Here is a 24,776-nt window from a genome sequence, read left to right on the forward strand (position 1 = left end):
GAAGAAAGGTATTGACCTAAAAATAGACTTGTTTGCTCCTAAGTCACAGTATTAAATAGATTTTAAACAAATTCAGAGATCAGTGCTTTAGCAAGCATTTCTACTTGCCTTTTCCTTCCTAAACTGAGTTTTATCATGATTAAAATCCTCAGAAAATCTTCAGGGTATCTCCTTGATTAGAGAAAAAACAGACTGTAAGAAATACAAAATTTACGTATACCGAATCAATTGATATTGACATGGTGTATATTAAAAATCATTAACGATACATTTTCTTTAGATTTTATTAGTTTCATCAGAAAAGCAACATACAGTGTTATTCAAAGTTTGAGATAACCTTATTCTTTTAGTTTAAAGCAATGGTAAGGTGGTTGTATTGTGCCATTGCAGCATGGCACAGTATCCGTCAGTACTGATAGAGGCAACTCTCATGAAGGACGAAGAAAGTTTTAAATTTGGAGCATAAAAATATAATGCTTTATGCTTACAAACCAGTCGATATGTTCGAAGCATTTCAGATGTGTTAGCTAGCCAGTCCTGACAGGTCGATGGAAAGACAATTACAGGTCTCGCTTGTAATTACGTCTCTTATATGTATGGAATATGGAACCTCATATGTAAGGAATGGGAAGCAAAGAGGTAGCTGCCCAGGGCAACACAGTAAATCCACCGTGGGCAAGGATGAATATCCTGTCTCTCCTAACTTTAAGTCAGGTGTACCAAATTGTCTGAAGCTGTTCCTATTTGCTTTAGCCCATTGTATTCACGGGGCCCTAGATAACACCCAAATCATGACATGTATCAAAATGTTCCTGCTATGTTCATGGCAACAAGAAAGTAAGCTATGAGTTTATTCTGGTGTAATTCCACCAACAATTCCACAAGATCAAACCTAAACTAAACCTAGGTACAAATTAGTGTCTTCTCTAGGCTTAACTGACTACATTACTCCATTTGTAATACTCTACGGTACACACAGCAGAATACACAAAGGTCACAAGAGAAAATAGGCTTGTAAGTTTTACTGACGCATTTCTGGAATAAATAATAGCTCTCAGACCTTTACCAACTGTAAGCCTGTACTTATGCTTCCTTTTCCCTTCTTCATGGTGGAATAAAAGAATTAATATGGAAATTAATTGATCTCTTAACTGAAAAATATGTCAGAAAAACTCCTAAGACTATAAGCATTTTGAAAATGCCTTAGCTTTTGATAAAGCAAACCAAGTATTCCCTGAAGTGTGAGGCACATTGGTATGATGGCTTTTCCCCCCATACAGACCCTGAGGCACCATAGCCCTTCAGTATGGGCAGAATTTTACACATGTAGGTTGTCCCACAGATTTTAGTAGGATTGCTCATTTGCTTAATTTATTCATGTATTCAAAATGCTCTGCTGGCTTGTTGTCATAACAAAGAAATGCTATGAATTTTCTGTGGGAATTCCAAAAATGCCACTGTGAAATTCACAGCTTCTTCAAGCTACTGTGCAGAGAAAAGGAAGCATGAACAGAACATTTATATCAGCTAGAAGCTACATTTTCCTGTTTTTTTTTTTTAATTTTACAATGGAGAAATGAAGGGAAAAAAAGCAGGAAAGGGTTTTCCTCCACATACTGAAGAACAGGATGTAGGCTGCTGCCCACAGCAAACTCTTTTGTGTTCAGTTCCCATTGCTGTCACAATTTAAGCCTCAAGTACACAATAAAAACAGTAGAAATTTCAGGGAACTTATGTACCCTTCAAATAACATGCCCGTTCTTTCTAGCACCTTTTTGCCTTGTATAGCTTTGGTTTACTGCAGTAAATAATGAAACTGGCACTGTTTTGACTGGAAACAGGAATGGCCCCTACACTCCATCTTGATTTTGGGGTGGTTCTCACTGTGAAACAGTTTAAAAAGAGACTTCCTTTTCAGAAACAGCTGAATAAACAGCTCTCCAAAAGCTAAGTACCTACAAACCATATTATCGCCTACTGGGTTTAACTTTTTTTTGATTTGCTGGCTTTTAAAATTGCAGTAATGTCACCAAAATCAGGGACTTCTGTATACAAAGTGCCACTGTTTCATGTACTTTCCTAGGTCCAGTCCAGCTTCCAGGGAAGTTTGCAGAGCACATTAACAATAGCTTTCCCAGCCCTTAGTCTGTGCAAAAGCACATACAGGTTAGCACAGCACAATGCAGTTTATTCCCAGAATATCTAAAACATCTATAAATAGATCAAGGTTGCAAACCTGCATGAGGTTTCTAAGCAAATGAAGCCCTCTTGGTAGACCTTTTAACCTGGTATCCCCGAGATGGAAAAAGCCCCTGTTGTTCTATCCAAGCAGATTTTTGCTGTAATGTTGGTGCTCTGTTGAGACCAACTTTCAACCTACAGGATTCCCTCTCTTCCAAGGGAACGTCAGCAATTTGACCCCTAGGAAAGCACAGCACGAGCAAGAGACATGCGTGAGGTAAAATCTTCCTGTTCTCTGTATATAGGCTGTACCATCGGTTCAGACTGTGACTCCTTCCTCCTGCCTGGCCCGCTCTGGTGAGAGGGTGTTTGCTTGAATCTAGTGTCCCACTGAAACGGACAGGATTACTGGCAGAAATGCAACATTCAAGCCTTTAAAATGATGTAGCCAGCTCCCCCAGTTTCCCTGTGAGCTGGCAGGTAGAGGTAAGGATGAAGGCATCATCTCCCCATCCTTGCTGCTTCCCAGGGAATGAGTGCTAAGGCTGAGACTGTGGCCTTCACTTGCCACATGCAAAGTGACTTATCTTCCTCTGCTCTGCAGCACCCAAATGAAGACTGGGGACCAACTTCACCCTGAGAAAGCATATTGTTCTGAAGGGGATGTTTAAATTTCGGTAGTTAGCAAACATGCTACATCCAGTGGGGAGGGGGGGCGGAATGGATGAAAAATACACTCAACCTGGACCCCATGCAAGTGTAACCCAAGCAATTGGGAGGGGAGCCTACCAAAAACATGATGCAACAAGAAGAGTTTGGTCTTTCATTTGACTGTATTTGGAGAGGATTGTTTTCTGCATTTTTCAAGTGGCTCAGTTCTGAATACATGGGAAATAAATGGACAATTCTTCCTGAACACACTTTTTCATACCTTTTTACTGCATATTCTCTGTCTTGGCTACTTACACAAAAGGCTTAATTCAACAATTTTCATGCACGCTATGTACCTATGAGCTCAATGTGATGCATTAAGATCTCATTCTTACAGGTTTTAGTGCCTTTATTAGGTAGATAGCACAAAGCTGTACTTGGGGTTTCCTTCCTGCTTTGTCAGTAGTTCTGAGAAGCATCATTATCTAACTTCCCAGAATTTAGCAGAATTGCCTAGGTTCCAGCCTTGCAAATGAATGGATCTGAGTAATTTTGCAGGGATGATTAGCTCTACTAATCTTATTTCTGCTCATGTGCACAAGTGTTCTGTTGCTGTAGTTCTAAAGCTCTTTATTTAATTATTTAATTAGCTCCGTGGTATAACAACTTAAAAAAAATGCTTATGACTGCAGATAATCAGATCTTGCCCTAGTGAAATAAGTAAGGTTTTGAAACCAATTTCAAGGAAAGCAAGGTGAAAATTAGGGCTGTGGTAGATAATCTGATTCCATGAAGGCAAAGGGGAAACACTAACATTTCTGTTGAGCTGACAAAGAATCGCGTGGGGGGAGGAGAAGGGGGAGAATTGTTTCTTTTGCATGTTTGCATTTTAAATACAGGTCGGGGAGCTCAAATGAAAAATGAAATGAACTGTTTTCCTTTAAGAAACTAAGTAAATACTAGTCATTTGCTATTTTTCAGAACTGTGACATTTTGCAGGCTTGAGGAGCAGCCAGTGCAGGTAACTTAAACCCCATCACTTTTAAATCTTGTAGTTCCTAAACCGCTCAGGAAGCAACTGCTTCCTCCTTAACTTTTCACTTCAAAGAGTGGCAGCAGGGTTATAAATCATATGTAATCATATTTAGCCCCTCCGAGGTAAGGAATAGCCTGGGCTGCCGTGAGGGCTGTGCACCTGGGGCTTCAGCGGGTCTCTTCACAAAGGGCTGAGTGCCTGCCTTGGGAAACAGCAGGTCTCTCACAGCAAGAAGATCCAAGATAGGCTCTCAAACATGAAGGCATCCAAAACTGCATTAAAGAGACAGCACCACCACCCCTCAACCCCCCCCCCCCCTTTTTTTAAAATGAGGACACACAAAATGCTCTCTGCTGCTTGCAGCTTCGCATTTTCCCCTGTGAGACCCTTTGGAGGTGCCACCGCGGGCGCTGGGAGCTCCACGGCCTGCCTGCAGCCCCAGCGTTCACCTGAACTCGCTGCCAGCCGCTCTGCTCTCCGCCTGCTCGGGCATCCAGCAGTAGTCATCTGCCGCGCTTTTGGCTTGCTGCTTCTCCTCCTTGGCCTTCCTCCTCCTGTAGGCCAGCAAGGCCAGGGCAAAAGCCATCAGCAGCAGGATGGCCACGAGGCTGCCCAGGATGTAGTAGAGGAGCAGCTTGGGGCCGTCAGTGGTGTGCTCGGCGTCATGCGCAGCCCCCAGCCCCGCGGAGGCGGTGGTGGAGGCGGTGGTGGAGGTGGTGGCGGTGGTGGTGGAGGTGGCAGTGGGCTGTGCTGAGGAGCCTGGAGGCCGCTCGGGCAGGGTGGCTGCCAGCAGGCGCGTGGGCTGGGAGGCCCCCGCTGGCCCCTCTGTGTGGGTAGGGTCAGGATGGCAGGTGCCACCGTCTGCCGCCGGCACGAAGCCTGGTGGGCAGGTGCAGCGGAAGGAGCCGGGCACGTTGAGGCAGGTGCCGGGGCAGGGGTCCCGCAGGCACTCGTCCACGTCCACGCAGGCCTCCTGCCGGGCGTCCCGCTGGTAGCCCGGCCTGCAGGCACAGAGGTAGGAGCCAGGCACGTTGAGGCAGAGCTGGGGGCAGGCAGCAGCGCCGGCAGCGCACTCGTCGATGTCACGGCAGCGTGGAGAGCCGGGCGCCTCGGGCTCGTAGCCCGGGCGGCAGGTGCAGGCGAAGCTGCCGGGCGCGTTGTGGCACTCCTGGTGGCACGGCTGCCCCAGGCACTCGTCCACGTCGAGGCAGCGCCGCCCGTCGGGCGCCAGCGTGTAGCCAGCTGCGCAGCCGCACTCAAAGCCGCCGGCGGGGCGGCGGTGGCACGGCCCCTCGCAGGGGTTGGGGTCGCAGCCGTCGGCGGGCGCGCACGACACCAGGTCAGGGGCCAGCACGTAGCCGGGGTGGCAGGCGCAGCGCGGCGGGGCCCCCCGCTCCGCCTCCACGCACTCCTGCTCGCAGCCGCCGTTGCGGTGGGCACAGCCAAGGGCGCAGAGCGGCCCCCGGTGGTTCCAGGCGAAGCCCCCCGCCGGCTGCTGCTCCTTGCACAACGCGAACTGCTGCGCCCCCCCGCCCGCCCCGCACGTCACCTGCGCCAGCGTGCCGAAGGGCGCCGCCGCCAGCCGCTCGCTCTCCACCCCGAACGGCGTCGTGTAGGTCACGGTGCCCGGGCCGGCCAGCGCCAGCGGCCCGCACATGCCCTGGAAGCTGAACTTGCACACGTAGCCTGGCAGCGGGGCTCGGCAGGGGCCGTCGGCCCAGCCGGCAGGCGAGGAGGGCGCCGCCGGCTGCAGGCTGGCGCAGCGGTGGCTCAGGCAGGTGGTATGGGGCTCAGCCAGCCATGCCGAGTAGTTGGTCTTCTTGCCACCGCCGGCCCAGGTGAAGCCCCGCAGCGGGTCGTGGGACTGCACACACTTGCCTTTCTCCAGGGAGAGCCCGATCCACACGTTGCCCTGCCAGCCAGCCCCCGCCTGGCTCCTGCCCAGCAGCTCCTGGATGTGCTGGGCCTCCTCCAGGCTTCTGATGGTGGCCAGGTTGCCCCCGTTGTTCTGGCACCTCTTCTGGGCGCTGCTCCAAGCCAGCTGGTCCCGGTGCAGGGTGTAGCAGGCTGCCCCGGCGCAGAGGACCTCGGCACGCTCCGCCGCACAGCCCGGCGCCCCCCAGAAGAGGGCCGGGGACAGCAGCAGCAGCAGGGCTGGCGGCGGGACGATGGCCATGCCTCCTCTGCTCAGCCCCGGCAGGAGCGGCGGGGCCGGGGCTGCCACGGTGCTCCCCTGCGGGCTGCACGTCCGCCCGTGCCGCTCAGGCAAGGACAGCCTGTGTGCCGCTCACATCCCTGCAGCCCCAGGAGCTCGCCCCGCATGCATCCTGTGCCGCTGGGTCTCTTATTTATCACCGGAGACTAGCGTTTCCTGTAGCGTATTTCTGTTACTCAGAGCTTGTTGATCGCTATTGAGATATTTGGCTCTTTTTCTTGACTTCTCCCTCAGCAAAAAAGGCTTCTAGTTCCCATTTTAAATGTTTTACCGTTAAGGGGCTTTCTTTATTTTGGCTCACGTTGCTTTTCTGTATGAGAAACTAGCTGGAATCCTGCTTTTTTTTCTTTTTTTTTTGGGGGGGGGGTAGCAGCTCAATCTACTTACTCACCCATTAGATAATTTTTCTAATCCCTAATAGGGTGTTACAGTCTTCAAGCATCTGTTGCTAAAAGGGGGGAAAAAAAAGTCGTGGGATACCTCAGTATCATGCTTCTAAAAGAAACTGAATATTTGGCGCAGTAACTCATGCACACATTACATTTCCAATGCATTTTTTTTCCCCTGTTCATGTACTTTAAATAGATGGACAAGCCCTTAAATAGGAATTAGGTCGTGAGAATGTCCAGGCTGTAAGAACTAAGCCAAGTCCTTTAACGGCACTAAACCAGTTCCTATTCGGTAGGCAGAAGGGAGTTTCCATCATCATGCAGTCAGCCAGTCCCTAATATGATCAAAAGCAATCCCTCCAAATAGGAGAAAAACACTGGCCGGCCAGTGTTGTAATGTCACTCGTGAAGATTACTGCTGTGATACTCCAAGTCAATATCTTAATAATCACTTGACCCTAAATCCGGTCTAGTGCAGAAGAGCTGCCTCTGTTGATGTCAGTAGCTTTAGAGAAGGCCGTTAAAGAAAGGAGAAAGACATTAATACAGTACATTTTGATGTTTAAATAAACATATTTACATGACAAAACCCCTTAAACAGGCTTGAAATTACTCCCTTGCAACAGTATTTTAGACTGCAAAAGCATTTTAGTAATGTGATTTAAATTACATATTTACTGAAGCAGAACTTACTAGATTGTCATTTTTTCAGACCAAGAGATGCCCTAGACACAAAGCAACAGAGTAATTTCTTTTCTTTTTTTCAACACAACACCGTAATGGGATTGCTCACAGTTCCTGCTTGTACTTTTGTCTGCTTTCGAATGCACGTTCACTGCAGCCATGCATGTAATCCGACTGTGCACATACGCAAACGAATATTTTACGCATCCCAGCACCTCCTTGGTTTGGATATGTTGTGCGTTCACAAGTAGATGTGCAGACAGACATGCAAAGATCCCCCCAGCATTTGAGGCTTTTTTGTCATTGTTGTTTTTTGTTTTTAACTGTAAAATACCCTTATTTTAAAGCTGATTTCTACTTGCTGCGTGTTAGCTGGAGTGGTATGGACACAGAGTTAAAGATGGTGATAGTATTATAGACCATGAAGATTAATGGAACATCCTGAAGAAGGGAAAACTGAGAGAGTATCGCCAGACACAGTGTTCTTTCTTTTCTTTTCATTTGTTGCTTGAAGATATTTAGATGAAGATAAACTCATAGTTTGATTTGATGACAGCTGATAGAGGCTTTACACATGTCAAGTAACACTGGACAGTTTATTTGCACAATCCTCAGAAAATATGGCAGCGTTAGAGGATGAAATAACAAAAGAGCAAAAAGCTAATAAAGAGCAGAGTGTCTTGGCACAAGAAGAAACCACGATCTGAGATGAGAAAAAGCAGTTTGATAGGCAGAAGTGGAATGAATAACAGGTGTGATCCAGAGACATCTTCATATCTGTTATCCCCTAATTGGGAGTTTCAGTGTATCCTCTTGGGCTTCAAAAGGGTCTTGATTACACCCTATAGTGTGTCAAGGCAGAGCAGCCATTTAAAAGTAGAGGCGTGGGGTCCGAGCAACCACGACTGCAGTCTTCAGAATAACTATCTTCATCAACGGTTTCCTCACTGAGGCTGTTTGCCTGTCCTTGCGCGTCACAAGGCTCTTCTCTTGAAGTTTTCTTCTTGCAGCAGTCAAATTGGATTTTAACCCCTTGACTCATGAGTCTTTCTTGTCTTTTTTTTGCTTAGCAGACACAAGTAATGACTATTGACAAGTAATGACAAGTAATGAGTATTAATTCAATACCTCTCTCAAATGTTCTTTCCAGTAATCTACTTATTTGCTGATTTATCTGATTTTGTGTGCTGTGTTTGCTAAATAATACAGTAGTAAGCTCCAATCCAACTAAGGCACCAAAACAGAAAGAAAACCAATTGTTCATTTCCTTATTTTATACCCTATGTATATAAGTGTGTACATGTGTACAACATCTTGACTTTGGGATACCCTCTAGCTAACAGATATTTCTGCTAATGAGGGCTAGGTTTTGGTCTTCGGCACATCTCAAGGTAGCAAAGACCTTTGGTCCAAAGGAGGAGGGGGCAGGAGCTGGATCCCTAACCCTAACCCTAACCCTAACCTTTACCAATGAAACCTGCAGCTTGGCAAGCTACCAGATAACATTAACTGCCTTCATCATGGGGGAGAAAAAAGAGAAAAGTATCATTTGGTAAAGCAGAAGTGTCACTCCGTCTAATCTGGCAGAATGAGATGCAGAGGGAGAGAGGAAAGAGGAGCAAAGAAAGAAAAATGTAGTTTCTGTCTCTGGTGCTGATCTGATTTGTGGCTTCCCAATGGAAAAACAGCATCAGGCAGCTGTCTCAGCTGATGCTCCAGGACCTGGGGCCCTTGTGTCAGCGTCAAGCACTGACAGTGTGGCTCTTACTTGCCCTTTTTTCTTTCACGCGGGATAGAGCAGATCTTTGGCCAAGTCAGGTCCTGGGGATGCCAAAAAGGGAGCAATACAGAGGAGGGAAAGCTCGATGGGGTTGAGCGACGAGCAGCGGAAGCCAGGGCTGCGTCGACCCCCAAGCAGCGTATTCCAGGTTTTGCTTGGGAGGCAGCTGAAGGTGATGGTAAGGGCTTGCAGCACTCAGCCCTTTCCACTGCTCTGCTTCCATGCTGTTCTAGGTGTGTTTCCCAACCTTTATTGCTGTGTGCTGGACCCAAAAACCTAGCTCGTAACACTCCTCCAGCCTCAACCACTGCTGACCTTGACAGGCAATCGATACGATGCTTTGAGCTGGACTTCTGTGTCAGACGGTTTATGCCACAGGCTTCCACATAATGTAAACTATTAAAAATGGCAGTAACGGAGGAAGCAAGCGTTAAGACAGGACAGACTGACAGGAAAGGGAAGAAGACCAAGGAGGGAGGAATTTGATGTAAGTCATTTACAGTTTCCCAGATATCTGCAGCTAACACTTGTGAATAACTGAGGGCTTGGGGTCAATAACCAAATAGAAAAGAAGGATTGGGAGGAAAAAAATACTTTGATGAAACCTAGAATTGTTTTAATTCAAAATTTCCTACTGGAAGATATGGGGGAATTTTTTTTTTTAATGTATATGAAATACACTGCATTTCCTTTCTGTTAGTTCAAAATGTGTCTTTGCTTTTATGAAAACATTGTTAGTGTTTTCTTTTTCCAGGTGAAATGCTTCAGCAAATTGAGTACTTAATTTACAATTTATTTAAGTTGAACCCACACAAGCATTTTTTGATGAACAAAGTTCCCTGCACAAAAAATGGCCAGTTCTGACTAGAGCTTCTCTAAACACCTCAAAGTCATGACTATGAACAAAATTTAAAAAAAAACTTTGATATGTGACAAAAACTACTTTTAAAACTTTCTTTCAGTACACTAATTGATAGCTGATGATATTTTTCTTTATGATGTATGGAAGGTCTAATCCAGTAGGAGATTTGTAAGTCAGGATTCCTGTCAAATGAAATGGAACTTTTCTTTCAAGACTGCAGTATCATATCCCTTCATTAAATTTGAAAGAATACAGCTAATCAAATTTTCCACTGGTATTTTATCTTTTAATAATGATTTGAATGTTCCCGCTAGAGCTACTTACAGGCTTGCTACAACTTCATGGACAGGAAATCTAGCCCAAACACACACACACACATTTTAATGAGATCTTCTTAATTTATGAAGTTTGCATCAACTTTTTTACTCGAAGTGTTGGCAACAGAGTAGTTTTTGGCAACTTAAAAATGCATATTGCTTCCATAGTTTTTATTAAATACACTGTGCATTTTCAATTTTCTTCTTGGTTTGGCTGACACTCCCATCTGAAAACCAATAAAAGTCCCAGTTCTAAATTAAAAGGAGTTTTGTTTCTTTCTATTGCTTCTCAGCCCCTTCCCCTCCCAGATGAACAATCCTATAAAGCCATGTTTCAGATAACAATCAAAAGCAAATTATCTCTTCAAGATCAGAAATCCAGCTGAACCGCACACTGCACATAAAAATATATCAGCTTATTAAAGGAATTGATTAGAAAACGTTTCTCAAAGGCCAGAGAAGGAAATGTCTACAGTCTGCTTGACAACAGCAAATGTTTGTACAAAAAAAACCCCAAGGTTAGAGCAGCAGACAATAGCACACAGAAGTCAGAAGGGAACACCTGCATAAATAGCAGCCGAGAGATCACACTGGAGAAGAATAGGAGGAACTTGTGCTTTCTCTGGGGAGGTCTGCAATGACATTGTTGCCGTATATAGTAAATTGGGCCTGGGCTTCAGCCGGCACAAATGTGTATTTTTGTGTTCAGCAGCACGATGACGACTTACCCAGCTTGGACAACTGCCTCATTCCAGCCATGCGAGGAGCAGGGCCTGCAGAGAGGTGTCCTCTGCCATGACTGTACGTGGTGCAGCGCCCTGAAGGGAGGGTCCTCTGGGGGGTTGACAGATGCCAGAAAAAGAGGGTTGCAAGCAGATTTTGATGGGACCAAGATGACTTAAACGCTGTGGACAGACACTGGCGGGTATTTTAAAGTTTTAATGTTTTAAAGTTTTGCATGTAATTGCTCACTAGTGAATTTGAACAGGGTAGAACTTGATTAATTTGCGCTGATGACAAACTCATCTCCGGCAGCTTGCTAAAGTCCACTAATTGTCAAGCAAACAATATGAATTTAAAAGTATGGAAGGACATTCTGCCTCAGAAGAGAGGCTATTGTGTATTTTGGCAAGTGCACTCCAGTTTTGATCATTTACAGTAATATCTTTTTGAACATTAAGTAAGGTTTTTATCAACTGCTTTTAAAGTAATAAAATCTTAATACTGTGAGAGCTGATTGGAACATTTTCCAGCTAAATATTTCTGAAGGATGATGTTTAGGGTCCAATGCTGGAGTGAGTCCCTTGCTTATAATTAGAAATTAGCAAGGCTATAATGAAAACAAAGTCAAAGATAAATATCAGGAAAATAATGTTTCTTTATTTAGTTTCTAGCTATCACATTTATTATATTTATGGCAAGAGCAGTTAGGTAAAAAGAAAAATAACTGTTGTTGAGGTTCTTATATACTTCATGGGTTCCAAATACAGTGTCTTCCCATTATTCACATGGCATCTCGATCTGTCAGATGTACTTCCACATCATATTCTTTCTGAGGGAATTTTAGCATCCCTGAGGAAAAAAAAAACCAAAAACAAAACAAAAACAAAAACCAGGCAACTCTCTCCCATTCTGTCTTATGAAAGACCAGGCTGTTTGGCATTACTGATTGATTGATTTCCAATCTTCCTCCTATTCTCGAATTTGAGACAGAGGGTCAGCTTTGCACTTCATCTAGAAGGTCGTTTCTTAGTTATGTGGGGGAAACCCAGATTCTCAAAATTTGAATTCTTATGGCTGTGCATTATGAAGCTGTGAAATGTTATTATGTTGCTCGTTCAGCAAAGCCAGTGCACTCCAAAAAAATATTGCTAATATAGGGCCACATATTTTTAGGATGAAATCTAGGTGACCTTTGCAAGGGAATCAGGAAGTATTCTTTCCCTCCTCCCCATTTTCCATTGCTCAGCCTTGCAACTCGGGCCACAAGTTAGCCCTCTGCTTTACAAGGTTAGCAGAACACACTGGCACTCGTCTGAAAGTCCTGCAGTGAGACAGGCACCAGAAGTCACAAAGCAGTCTTACATGCGAGGCTTAATGCTTTAGCCAAGCTGCTGGAGACCCTGAGAATTATTCAAAATGCCTGGAAGGAAGTGGAAAAGCAAACAAAACTGAATACAAGGGAGGAAAAAAAAAACTCTTCCAAAACCCACAGCGTAATGGGATGGATCACTGACTCCATCAAGAAATGCTTTGCACTTGCCCAAAGCAGGCTAATGGGAAACATCCACACAACTGGGACGACAGCAAGTGAGGTTTCACCCTCAAATGGGGACCCATTTGCAAGCTATTGTTCTCTTGTCATCATATTCTTCTCACACTGCGGATGAAGTTATAAGCCTGGTTCGTTGTGCTACCCAGGAGTGGGCTGAGCTTGTGCAGCCTGCTTTTCAGGACAATGAAATAAAATTGCAATGGTAGTTGGTGCCACATTTCATTGGTTGATCCAATGCATTTCTTCTTATAGGAAATCTACATCCTCTGAAGTTATTAATTATTTAATATATGTACATGCATTTTATACTGCAAACACACATATGTGTATTTTATATAGAATATATATTTATAAACATTATTATATTTATTTATATTCATGTGTACATTATAATTCACTTAGGGTTACAGTAGGTTGTCCTAACTCAAACTGAGGAATATCATATTCTACAAATCCTTTTAGGATTTTTGCATGGGACTTTACACAGAGAAAGAAAATAGTTGCTGTGAACAAATGTAGCAAGGCCTGGTTTATTAAAAAAAAAATCACATTTTTAGTGATAATTGCTCAGAATCATTTTTATAAATCCTTCTCTAAGTGTTGTTTTCTTTAAGTAGCTGTTACAAAGTAAGACAATAAATGGCCTCAGTGGAAGGAAAGGATGTTTTTCCACCTTCCTTTCAATTGTTAAAGCAACTGGCAATGCTCATAAAGTCACTTCTGATGCCAAAAGCACATGAGCAGTCAGCCAGCACCAGCTTCCTATAAACAGCAAACTAGACTATAACTTGTATTATAATGCTGATTTATTGGGGTTCAGATAGGCTACAGAGCCTAGAGATCTAGCTACTCCCAATGCCAAAAGAGTATAGGTTGGCCTCGTAGGAAGCCTCTTAGGGCATTGGATTAGCACAGCCTAAATGTGGCTACAACAAACGTTTCTGCATCTGCCTATGCAAATACAACAAATACAAGGATTTGGATGTCTTTGAAAAACAAGAGTTTAAAAAAGATTTTATCAGTGTCCCACATGAAAGGCAGCAACATGAAGAGAACCCTTTCCTCTCCCTATCTTCCCATAGCTTTCTCTATCCACACAACAGAGAAGAAATGTATTTTATCAACAAAGGGTTGAGCCGGGCATTGTGCTGTGCACTTTTATTTATTTGTTCTCTGTTTTCCTTTGTACTATGGACAACACTTCTAATTAGAGGTTCAACACTGAAACGTGGAGGATAAAGAGGAGCAAAAAGTGTGTGTGTTGGGATGGGGACTCTTGAAACCTAAACGTGCATTTAAGCAGGAAAAAGGGTTGGCAAAACCTCAGCAGGTAATTAAGGTAGGGCCAGCTCCTTTATTCTATAAAGCTGAGGATTTTTTTCAGGCTCTGCTAGTTTTTGACTGAGCCATTTGTGTGGAAACAGGTGATAATGATCATGGCCTAGGGGCTGTGGTCTTGGAAAATGCAGCCCAAGTTACAGCTGGTGCCATGTGCCCCCACTTGAAGGCTGGGTGTGCACCAACTGGTGAGTGTGACAAAGACGGGTGATGGGCATCTCTGTGTGGATCAGGACATGAAGATCAGAAACTCAATATGTTTCAAAATGGGGAAGTTTTAAGAAATTAACAGTCTGATCCAAGTGGGAGGAAGCTTCGCATTGGAGGTAGAACAGGAATGGTGAGAAATGAGTTAGGACTGCAATCTGGAATGGGGAGTATGGCATGTAATAGTATTACATTAAGGCCTTTAATTATAAATATGACTCTTCTAGGTAGAACTGTAGGACATGCTACAGTTCACTGGGATGTTCCTTAGGATATGTTCTTAAAGATATTTTTCCCCTCATACTGAGGAAAGGATTATCAAGGTCCACCAGCAATCTGCTCTGACTTTCCTTCTGCAAAGAATACTGCAGGAAGTGGCCAGCATTTCCAGAGCAAACAAAATTATCTTTAAAATTATACTGACTTTGAAAAGTTACTATAATTTTGCCAGCTGACCCAAATACACGCCTACGTCATAGCGGTGAAGTCAGTCATTTCTGTATGAAGGCAGTCCCTGTGAGCCTCTTTCATGGACAAGAATTGCCATGTAAGCACAAAAGAGAAAGATATCTCCTATCCACATAGTGTCCTGTTCTCCATTCTGATGTTGCAGTATGTTCACAGGAATTATCTTGCAAAGCCAAGGCACATAAAAGTCATAGCACTTCTGTTTGTTTGTGTTCTCTTTTTTTTGGATCAAGCAGTAAGGGAAAATATTCTGAGTGGTGATCATTCCAAAGCTTGCGGGTTTCAAAGATCATTCTCATTTCTCATATCTTTTTAAAGAGCACAAGAGTTACAGATGTAAACTCTACTTTCCGGTAAACTGCACAACAACATTAATCCCACACCCAAATAATGCTTGTACCAATGAGCATTTGGACAAATATTCTTATTCAGTTGAGCTGTGGTACTAGGAAACCTTTGGAGATTAAGTCAAAGAAATAGACAAAGTATTATTGATTTATTAAACAGATGAAGAAGAGGATGTTTGGATTATGGCTATGAGTGTATTGCTAGTCCTATATAGAGAGCAGACAGAGGTTTGCAGCACAGACCAAAGGGACTCAGTGGTCAGGCAGAGTAGTGCCCGGTGCCTTGCCATGTGTCACCCCCTCCTCGTTCCCAGCGAGGGGTGGGGTGGAAGGACATTGAGACCTTATATTTCCCCTTCTGCGAGGTTACTGCCTGGGTGCTACTGAGTGCTTCTCTATGGTTTGCTTTTTGCTGTCCCCCTGGATTCTACTGCCCCTCACTTTTAGGAGGAATGCAATGATTGTTTGTTTCGGCAAAGCATACATTATGTGACCTACAGCTAAAGTTACTGATTGTTTTTTGTGTTTCATTCCAAAGCAATGAGCTTTGTAGGCTTTTCCTTTGTAAGTGACTCATGGCTTATTTCATATAGGCAACTTGTACTGAGAAAGTTTTCCAACCAGTGCCAGCTCAGTAATTTCATAGGGTTTGACAGAAAAGTTTCACGGATTGTCAGTGGAAAGGTGCCTGCAAGTAGTGACTGGGTCTTTCAGCAAGAAACCCTGGCCTGATGAGCCATGCCCTGCTCGCTAACTCTCATCTCTCCTGCCTAATAATAGAGGAAATCATGCCATTTTTGCCAGCTGCTCAAGCTGTTCTTTCAAGCAGAAAATCACAAGGCTTTCTAAAGCTCTACTTTGATTATTATGTTTAGGAATATCATTAGATGGAAATGATCTTATGCAGTGATGTCCCACAGAGAGTTCACTATATCCAGGAGTCATGGAAATCATGAAATTCCAGCAGGCTGCAAACCTTGTTATCAAATTCATTCACACAAATTGCAAAATTGATAAATGTGTTGGAGTCTTTGGAGACCAAGCCACTGTAAAGACGGACTGAGGAGTCTGGCAGTTCAGTATGTATTTTTTTAAAATCTTGACCCACATATTCCCTTTTCAGTACAGCCTTTGTATCAAAATGACTACTAATTTTAAAACACCATGGAAAAGTGCCTTATTCTTTGAATTCCCACTTTACTAACTGCCCAAAGTGGCATTCCTGGGTTCTGAATTACAGAATCACATTCTCTGACATGGTGGTAACAATATTTGTCATCTTGAATCCAGCTTTTGAGCCCTCCCACCACTTCAGCCTGTTCTGGACCCTCAAAGCACCTGTCTGCCTGGCTCAGTTAGCTCTCCAATAGTTCTTCGCAGGCAGAGGTAACATTCCACCAGGGCAGACTCTCCCATGCTTTGATTTTTTTGACGCTATTCATTTGCAAAAATTTTGAGCCCATGGATCTTGTCTGAGCACATGTCAGCATGTCTAATACAGGACATTTCAGTGTCTCTCCTTGGGTCATGTCAGGACAATATTTATTGCAGACTTCAGTGGTCTGGAAGGCACAGGGATTGCCCAGAGGACACGCTGGAATGGATTTGAGTCCTAAGTGGAGTTAAGTTGGCTATATTTATACTACTCCTTCTCTTGGCATTTTTAGTCACGAGATCACTTTGTTTTGTCTCCTTGGGAAAAAAATACAATAAGGATGGGAGTGGGAGGAAAATTAAAACATATGTGAAGAGGACAAGATGTGAAGAAAAAGCAGTGCATATCCAAATTCATAAAACATATCCTTTTCATTTATTCTTATTGTGTTAATTTATTTTTCTGGGTATAAGTTTCCCATGTAAATTGAATATCTGTCTTTACTGGTTATTTGGGAATTACTGTAAAATGTTATTTTTATGAATTTTGTTATCCAATTAAATCTTGGACTTGGTTTCTCAACACTCTGTCCTCTCTTATGTTTGTTAGGGATTGGGTGTGATCCTGATGGTTCATGGTAAATCTGTACTGTTTTTTCTTGGGTGAGGAGGACTTTTAGCTGCCTTGTCAATAGGATGTACTATTACAAATTCATCTGGTGTCAGGACAGCTTTTCTGAAATGGATCTGGTTTAAAATTCTCCTAGGGATCTGAAACCCAGCCTGAGACTGAACAAAGAATGCATCGTGGTGTGATCAGATCTGTGTGCCTTTGCTTTTAAACCTGTTAACTTTCCATCTCAAACAGAAGTTGGGCCATGGATTGTTGTGTCTTCACTGACTTTTTCTTTCATGTTTACAGGCAATGGTAATTACCAAATGGCAATACTCTGTAACTGAAAAACAACCAGCAGCCAATTTGTGGCCATGCATTATGTAAAAGATTAAACTGTCATAGGAATAAACTTAATGTGCAAATAGCCTCCTCTAGGAGGCTTGGTTTAAGCCAAGCCATGTAACCATGAATTAACATTCATTGCACTTTATGTGGTTCATATCATTATTAGTATTTGATTATACACTGTTATTGAAAATAATTCTATTTTGCTTGGCCGCTTATGCTACTTCATTCATGAGCTTTTGAAATTATCAAACCTTGAGATCTTTATTTGCTTATCAGTTTATAAAAGGCTTTGTTGTTGTTTTTAGTTTGTAGTGCAGCTGGACGAAGTAGTCGTCATCTCAGTTTGAGCTCTGCTACAGCTGGTTCTGTACATATTGACAGCAAAGAAAAAATCTCTTGTTTGGAAACACTTGTAATCTTCAGAAGTTCCATCTGAAAAGAAGGCTTAAATCCAGTGAAAGGATCTCCATTTACAGTTGGGGATGAAGCAACATAAAATTAAGCTGTTTGCCCCTGTGTCACAGAGGAGTCTGTAGCGGAGGAAGCAGAGCAGACCTGCTCAGTTTCTGTGCCGTCCTGCATGCACAGGAACTACAAGGCCCTTCTTCAGAGTGGTTGTCGAAAGCACCTCCCTCCATCACTCTATCACTGTCTTTCAGTTACTTTGTTTTGTAAGTGTTGCTGTTAACAGGTACATGAGGCTCTCTGCAGGATGGGGATACTGTATGTCAAGCTAGCTTGGGAAGGGTCCTTCTATCTGCGCAGCATGACACCAAACTATTAAAATCTGTGTTGAGTGATCAAAGAAGGAGGATCATGATCCTTGGTCTTTTTTGCCTGCCATCAGGTGGGACAGGAACATTTATTCCATCTTCACGCTATACAGATACTATTCCCTTAACAGCGTGAAATGCACAGCTCTGAGACATTCAGCTTGCCATCTGGCCGGCGCATACAGGCCCACCTGTAGTGTGTGCAGTCAAGGTCAGCACTGCTGTTTTTGAAAGGCATAAAGTGTAAACCCTGCTAACACCCATCCAGCCTGCCTGACTGTTTTTTTGCAAAGCTTCCAGTGCCTGCAGTCAGCTTGGCCCTATAGGCCCTGTAGCTCCCGTACTGTTCACAATTATACTCAAACTTCACTCAGCGGGTAATAGTCTGCTCTCTGGGTCCCTGGTCAAGACTTAAATCACAGCAAGAGAGATTGAAGTCAAATATTTGGAGAACTTTCTAACAAAATAAAGCACTGGTATTCCTGGCAGGGAGTCAAATTAAGTGTCCTCCTGGGGACATTTCCTATATGCATGTCAATACTTCCATAGACCCACTGCCTTGCAACTTGTGCTACATATAAAGTTAAAACATATGTCTATGCCTAAATCTGTCTGTCCAAAAGATTCAGTGACAAAGGAAATGTGCCGTCCTCTTTCAGGCATAGCTTTAGGTTAAGCACACTCACAGCTTGCATGCAAAGGGGAAGACATGTTCAGACTCCACCATCTCAGTCATGGCAACAAAGACATGTCTTTCAGAAAAGAATGAAAAGATGCTTTTGCATGAAAAATGTTTTTTGAGGGGGCTGTTCTGAAAGTCTTTTCACTAATAATGTTTTACACATTCCAACAGCTCTGATGTAGCTCCTCAGGACTCTGAAAAATATAAAAGTTTGATAGTTTAGTTGAAAATACACGATAAAATCCAGTAGTACATGGACCAAAAGTATTACTGATCAGACCACAATGAACCACAGAACCCAAAGGAGAAGATCAACAATGCTAAGCAGTATTTCATATATACAAATTAACTGCTTTTAAAGCCTCATTGTATTCTATTACCCGTCAGGATTTGTGTTCACATACTTACATATGTGTTCCTAGATTGTATATGCTGTGAGCAATAACTAACATAGTATCTCATTGAACTAAGAAAGGTCAACAATTTTGACCTGAAATATTTTTATTTCCCGCCTGTAAGAATGCAATGAAATTGTGAAACTTTCCCATATTTATTGTAAAGGAGTTTTTAGCTTCATCTCAACTTTGCAGTCTTTCATTTCTCTTCTGTGGGACTCCCTGAATATTAGTTAGAGAATTTATTACTCAATATTTAAGGAAAACCAAAATGTTAGTGGGATGTTTTGATGATAACTCATAAAGTAAAATATTAGTTCTCTGTGTCCATTTGTAATGCTTACTTAATAGTCATATACTTTCCTCCATGTGTTTGGAATTAAAGAAAGAAAAAGAAAACATCTCCCTGCTCCAAGCGAGCACCACAGAGGAAGGAAAGTTGGCTTCATGACAAATTCTTGCACTAGAACATATGCTAAGATCAGAGCAATGCAAAACAGTCACACTGCAACACAAAATGTAAGCAGCACAGGAGATCATCATGATCTATTATTGTGGGTCATTTGTGGCCATGCTGGAACTGTCCACATAGCAACTGCCCAGAAAAACAGAGTAAATGCAAGGGGTAACTGACATAACATCTAACTGAACTGGAGAAGAGTAACAATTTTGATCTGGATTTTTTTTTTTTTTTTAACATCCACCATAATGTAGGCTGGAATTATTTGCCTTTGTCATTTTATTTCCGCAAAACAGCATCTTCTTGTGGAAATGCTGACAGTATGTCATAACCCTTCCAGTTCCCGAAGCCATTCATTTCCCAGTAGTTTTGTGTAATGTGGGGTGGTCACAACTCTGCCCTTCAATGGACGGATTCAGCATTGCTCAATGGTGAATCAGTTCAGCATCATATGTAGTCTGTGCAGTGCTACCCTGAGGCTTTAGAGCAATGGGAGTTAGATTCTCTTCCAGTTGCTTCCATGAGACACCAGGGCGTATAGGCACTAGAGTGTAAAATTAGCTAGGTGCAAATACAAATTGCTAGGAGACCAATGTTTTCATACAGCATATGGTCATACTGTTAGCAAAGGTAAAAATACACCCGTCTATACCACTGGCTTGCATATGCCTCTCTAACCCCCAGGGAGTTTTACCATCCTACTATAAATCAACAACAGACCCTCCCCATCATTTCAGGAAGAGCAGAGTCTAAAAATCTAAAATGGAAAATGGACGTAGGCAATGGGCCAGATCTTCGGATGAATAAATCGGTCTAATGCATGTGAATTTAATGTAGTTTCCCTGAAGTACACTGGCTGATGATCTGACTTTGCAGAAATAAAAGGGAAGGCCATGGCTTCTGATTTGATGAACATATAGGTATCATGTTTAGGAATTCCTTGAAAGTGTTGAACTGTTGAAATTCTCCACCGAGAAGAAGCTGGAGGGGCTGGAGCAAAATTCCTCTTCCTCATCCTCCTCCTCCTGGCCCCTTCAACAAGTAGTACCAGCAAAATGGAGCCTGCAAAGCCCAGTCAAATCAGGCTCCGCACTGACTCAACTGAAGAGCCCCTGCCTATGGCACATTTGGCCCCTTTCCCTATCTCACAGGAAACATCTTATGCTTCTACCAGTTCAACCCATCTTAGCAAAATCTAGCAATGGGGCCAGACATGAAACAATAGCAACAGGGATTCATATTCAAAAATAGGATATTTACAAATAAAAATGGAGTGGCTGGTGTGCAGTAATATAACTCTTCCTGCCTGTCCTGTCTCCAGGAAGGAACCACATTAGGGCTACTATGTATACAATATAGAGACAGGACAGCGTTAAAAAGCAATCTTCCTAAACACAACAGGGCATGGCACAAACACTATGACAATTAGTCCTGACCTCTTTGCTTAGGCAAAACTCATTTAACTCATTTTCACGGGGTCTTTGTGGGGAGAAAAAAAAGAAAACAACACACAATCAACACAGAAATGTTTCTGGTTGTCACACAACATTGTGTTGATGATTTTTGGAGAGTTTAATCTGTAGCATATTCAAAAATAATCTCACTTAACAGCAAGGTTCTGCTTACTAATGGTTTATAAAAGGTGACTGAGTACTTGTTGGATGTTTTAATAAATGGCTAATGCATTTGCTGTGATGCCAAAGATGTGGTTACAATCACATTTTCAATAACCCATGAAACCTATGGAAGTATCATCTGCTGGAAAAGTGAACATAATCGGAGTAAATCAATGCAATTAATCTCTTTGGACTGACATTTGCTGCTTCTGATTTTCCTTCTAAAGACTTCTTTTTATTTATTTTCCAATCAACTTAGCGGGGAGAGGACAATGAAAAGGAAGCCCTGAAAGTCTAGCTGCTCTGTTGGCATCAAACTCTACCGTGCGATTGAGCTGCATTATCTACATTTCCTCGGGCTCTGTATTCCACGCATTAAGATTTTTTTTAATACCAGTTTAGTGAATTGAACTATCAGAGCCCACCATCTCTCTCTCTTCCTCTTTTCTTCCATCACCCCAGCACATTGCTATTTGCTTTCTACAACATAACTCTCCCCAGGAGCTAAGGATGATTTCTGTTATCAAGTAGCATCCTTCTCCTCTCTAGTTTGCTACCAACAGCTGTACCTTTTACTGCATAATTAGCCTGCAGCTAAGCATTTGAGTCCACCCTTAGTTTAACAAGCTAGAGAAAGCAGTGATGTAACCAAGAGCTGGTGAAGTACACGCATGCATGTGACAGGTGGGCACTAACCAGCAAACAGAGGATGAGCTGCAGCCTGCCAACTGACCTGCTTCGAGCTGACAGCACAGGCACCAACACACTCAGCATTTATAACCACGTCCCTGGTGCTATGTGCAGAGGTCTGAGAGGAGCTGCTTCCTCCTTTTTGGCATGCAATACTTTGGCAATGGTTAAATAACATTTGTTTTGTTATTCTTCTATTACAATCTGTCTGTTTGGATTAAGTCATTGTTTTCACACTGAAGGAGCATATTTTCATCTCCCAGTATGGGTGGCTGGGTGACACCTAGCTGTTTTGATGCCTGTTTGCACATGTGGTTCCTGTGCTTGTGAAACCACACACAGCCTGTAAACACGGCTCTGCAGCCCTCAGGAGGCTGCCATGCTGAGCAAGCAGCAGGGAGGAAAAGGTATTCAATGGACCAGATCCTCAGCTGACTTCAGTCTCTGACACTCCTCTAATTTTGATCAGATAGCCTGAGCTAAACTGCAGTTATCCAAAGGTCTGGCTCCCTTCTGAGAACACTGCTAATGCTTTTTAAAATAATATTTAAATATCTGAGTCAGCCACAACATGTATGTACTTGCGATATTTCTTTTCTTGCTTTTAAGAGCTTTGGAGACATGCTTTCTTGTCTTGGTTCCAGAAAAAAAAAAAAAAAACCTATAACTTGGGATAATCTCTGAATAGCTTTAATTTACAGAGTTAAACTGAGGAGTCAATGCAGCTGCTTCTGTTTTGCTAAAAACTAAGAAATGTGTCTTGCCTTCCTCACCATCTGGAATAGACAATCTTCAGTCCACTTGCATTACTGCAAGTTGTCACGAACACCGCTCGTGGCCAGCGGGGTGACATGTATTTTCCTTTAACGCTTCACTGACCAAACAGCCAGGCGGTTATCAGGTTTCAGATATTTATTAAGTACACCAGTATCCTGAAGCAAGAAAATTTAAACAATATAGCAAGTTCCTTATCTAACAGGGTAAAGATAACACACTACACTACATACACAGCAAGCAGGGGTAATACGACTTGTTCCACGTCAGGCAGGGGTCTCAAGTGTGCAGAACACAAAAAGGGGGGTCCCAGACCAGCTGAGAGGGAGCTCCACAGAGCTGTTGTTATTATCACATTTTATATGTTTCTAAGGCGCATGTCTGTTGTGCTTAGGTTTCTTGACGTCCTTATCAGTAGCCAGAACCTGTATCACTCTGACACACTGCTCTGGGCTCAACCCACTGGCCAGGTTTTCAAAAGGGAAGGGAGAAGTCATTAATGGAAACTTGTGACAAAGGTCTCCACCCTTCAGATTTAGAGAACTAAAGAGTGGAGGCCTCCATCATGAGTCCTCATGCCTGATCAGCATGTAGTTGTAGATATTAATTCCCCTTTCACTTGATTTATGAGGCAGCTTTGATGTGGGTCAAGCTCTTGACATTAGTTTAGGCCGCGAGTGGTTGGTAGCAGATAATAGCGAAGGTGGTGACAAAGGCATTGTTATCATACCCTGCACAAACTGGGGCGTGTGTCCACGGGCGGGGAGAGACTACCCGGCCTATGCCCGGTCCCACTCCCCATCTGTGAACAGTGGTACCTTCCCCTCTTCCGCAGGCCTTTGGAGTAAACAGTGCCTAGTCTGTTCTCCACACAAGTATTCAAAACCTTTCCTAGAGTAACTTTCTACCCCTTCCCACTGTTCTCCTCCCTTGGCCTGACTTCTGCATTCCCACCTTCTCCTGTGTGTTTAGGTAGTGCCTGACCCTGCTAACTTCTTGCTGCTGAACTCCACCTTTCATCTACACTGAAACCTTGTGCCTTGGGGTGCTCTAAGTGAGTGAAATACAGGAGCTTCAGAGGCACCTGTCTTTGCAGGGGGCTGTTAGCATTTCTGAGCAAGGCAAGGGGCAGTGTGCTCAAGGGCCTAACAAGAGGTTTGAGAAGGGCATCATAAGGGATGAGTCAGAAGTCTTCGTCAGACTTTCCCAGTTGCTCCTCTTTTTAGCCTAAATAATGAAACCAGAGCTCACTGCAAACCTTGAGGAAACATCCCATGATGAAGTTAAGTGTCTGTCAAACCACCTATCATATTGTCAAAACAAAGGTATGAGGGGCAGCAGCTCTTTTAGTCTGAGGCCAACAGTTTCTTTGATTATCTTGAGTTGTTCCATCTCTGTGGAGCATCTTTCCTCAGCTGCTGGAAATCATGGAACCCTATGAGACTGTGCTGAGTAAGCTTGATGAGTATCAGGCTCATCAAGCTGCATCTGTTTTGCTAGGTTGCTTCTCAGGTACACGTCCTTTGAGTGCTTGCGATGTAAAGTCCTAGATAGTTCTTTATGGTATACCTCAACTATTGCTCCAAATTAGATACCTACAGGTCCAGTGGATTCCAAATGAGCAGCTGCAGGCTTTGTTACATGCTGTTTTGATGGACACATCATAACTGAGTCTCATATCTCTGTCCATCAAAACAGCTTTTTGAAAATTACCAACTGGCAGTACTAGCTAAAGCAACACTAGATCAGAAACAAAAACACTTCCAAAAATGCCAACACATAGCACACCCATTTCATTCCTTGCCTGGTGTAACAAAGCCCACAGCTGCTCATTTGGAATCCACTGGACCTGTAGGTATCTAATTTGGAGCAATAGTTGGAAGTGTTTTTGTCCTGGACCATCTGCCCCCAAGCTATTGCTGTGGAACTGAAAATTTTAGGTTCTTAGCCTTAGTTATAAGACTGACTGCTGTCTTAAGGTAGCTTCAAGCCGTCCTTGTACAGCTGTGGCAAAATAGATTATCCAGTCCACTGACTTTGCTTTTTTGAGTTCCAGGAAGGGATGACTTTGTATCCAAGAACGTACTAATCAGTTTATATTGTTGCTAGCTAAATCTTCTGGGGTGATTTGTTTCTTTTAGTTTAGGTAAAGAATGTTCCTGTCTGAAACGTTCCCATACAATTTTGAGTAGATAAGCATGAACATTTCTTAATTTTGATGCATTCGGTTTCTCTGCTCCTAAAGAATCTGTGCTGAATACAAGTCATAAGCAGTCAAAAAGCTTGGGGACTTTCTGG

At 43.2% G+C, this 24,776-nt stretch overlaps 1 protein-coding gene across 1 annotated transcript; it reads right to left on the bottom strand.

Moving 5' to 3' along the window:
* Positions 1-266: 266 nt before the first annotated feature.
* CD93 (CD93 molecule) lies at positions 267-6,413 on the bottom strand. The gene has a single exon (XM_064509897.1). It carries the CDS (start codon positions 6,042-6,044, stop codon positions 4,314-4,316), a length of 1,731 nt encoding a protein of 576 aa, XP_064365967.1. The 5' UTR covers positions 6,045-6,413; the 3' UTR covers positions 267-4,313.
* Between the last annotated feature and the right edge of the window lie 18,363 nt (positions 6,414-24,776).

Source organism: Dromaius novaehollandiae, chromosome 3 (assembly GCF_036370855.1).
Source record: "Dromaius novaehollandiae isolate bDroNov1 chromosome 3, bDroNov1.hap1, whole genome shotgun sequence".
NCBI classification, from domain to species: domain Eukaryota; kingdom Metazoa; phylum Chordata; class Aves; order Casuariiformes; family Dromaiidae; genus Dromaius; species Dromaius novaehollandiae.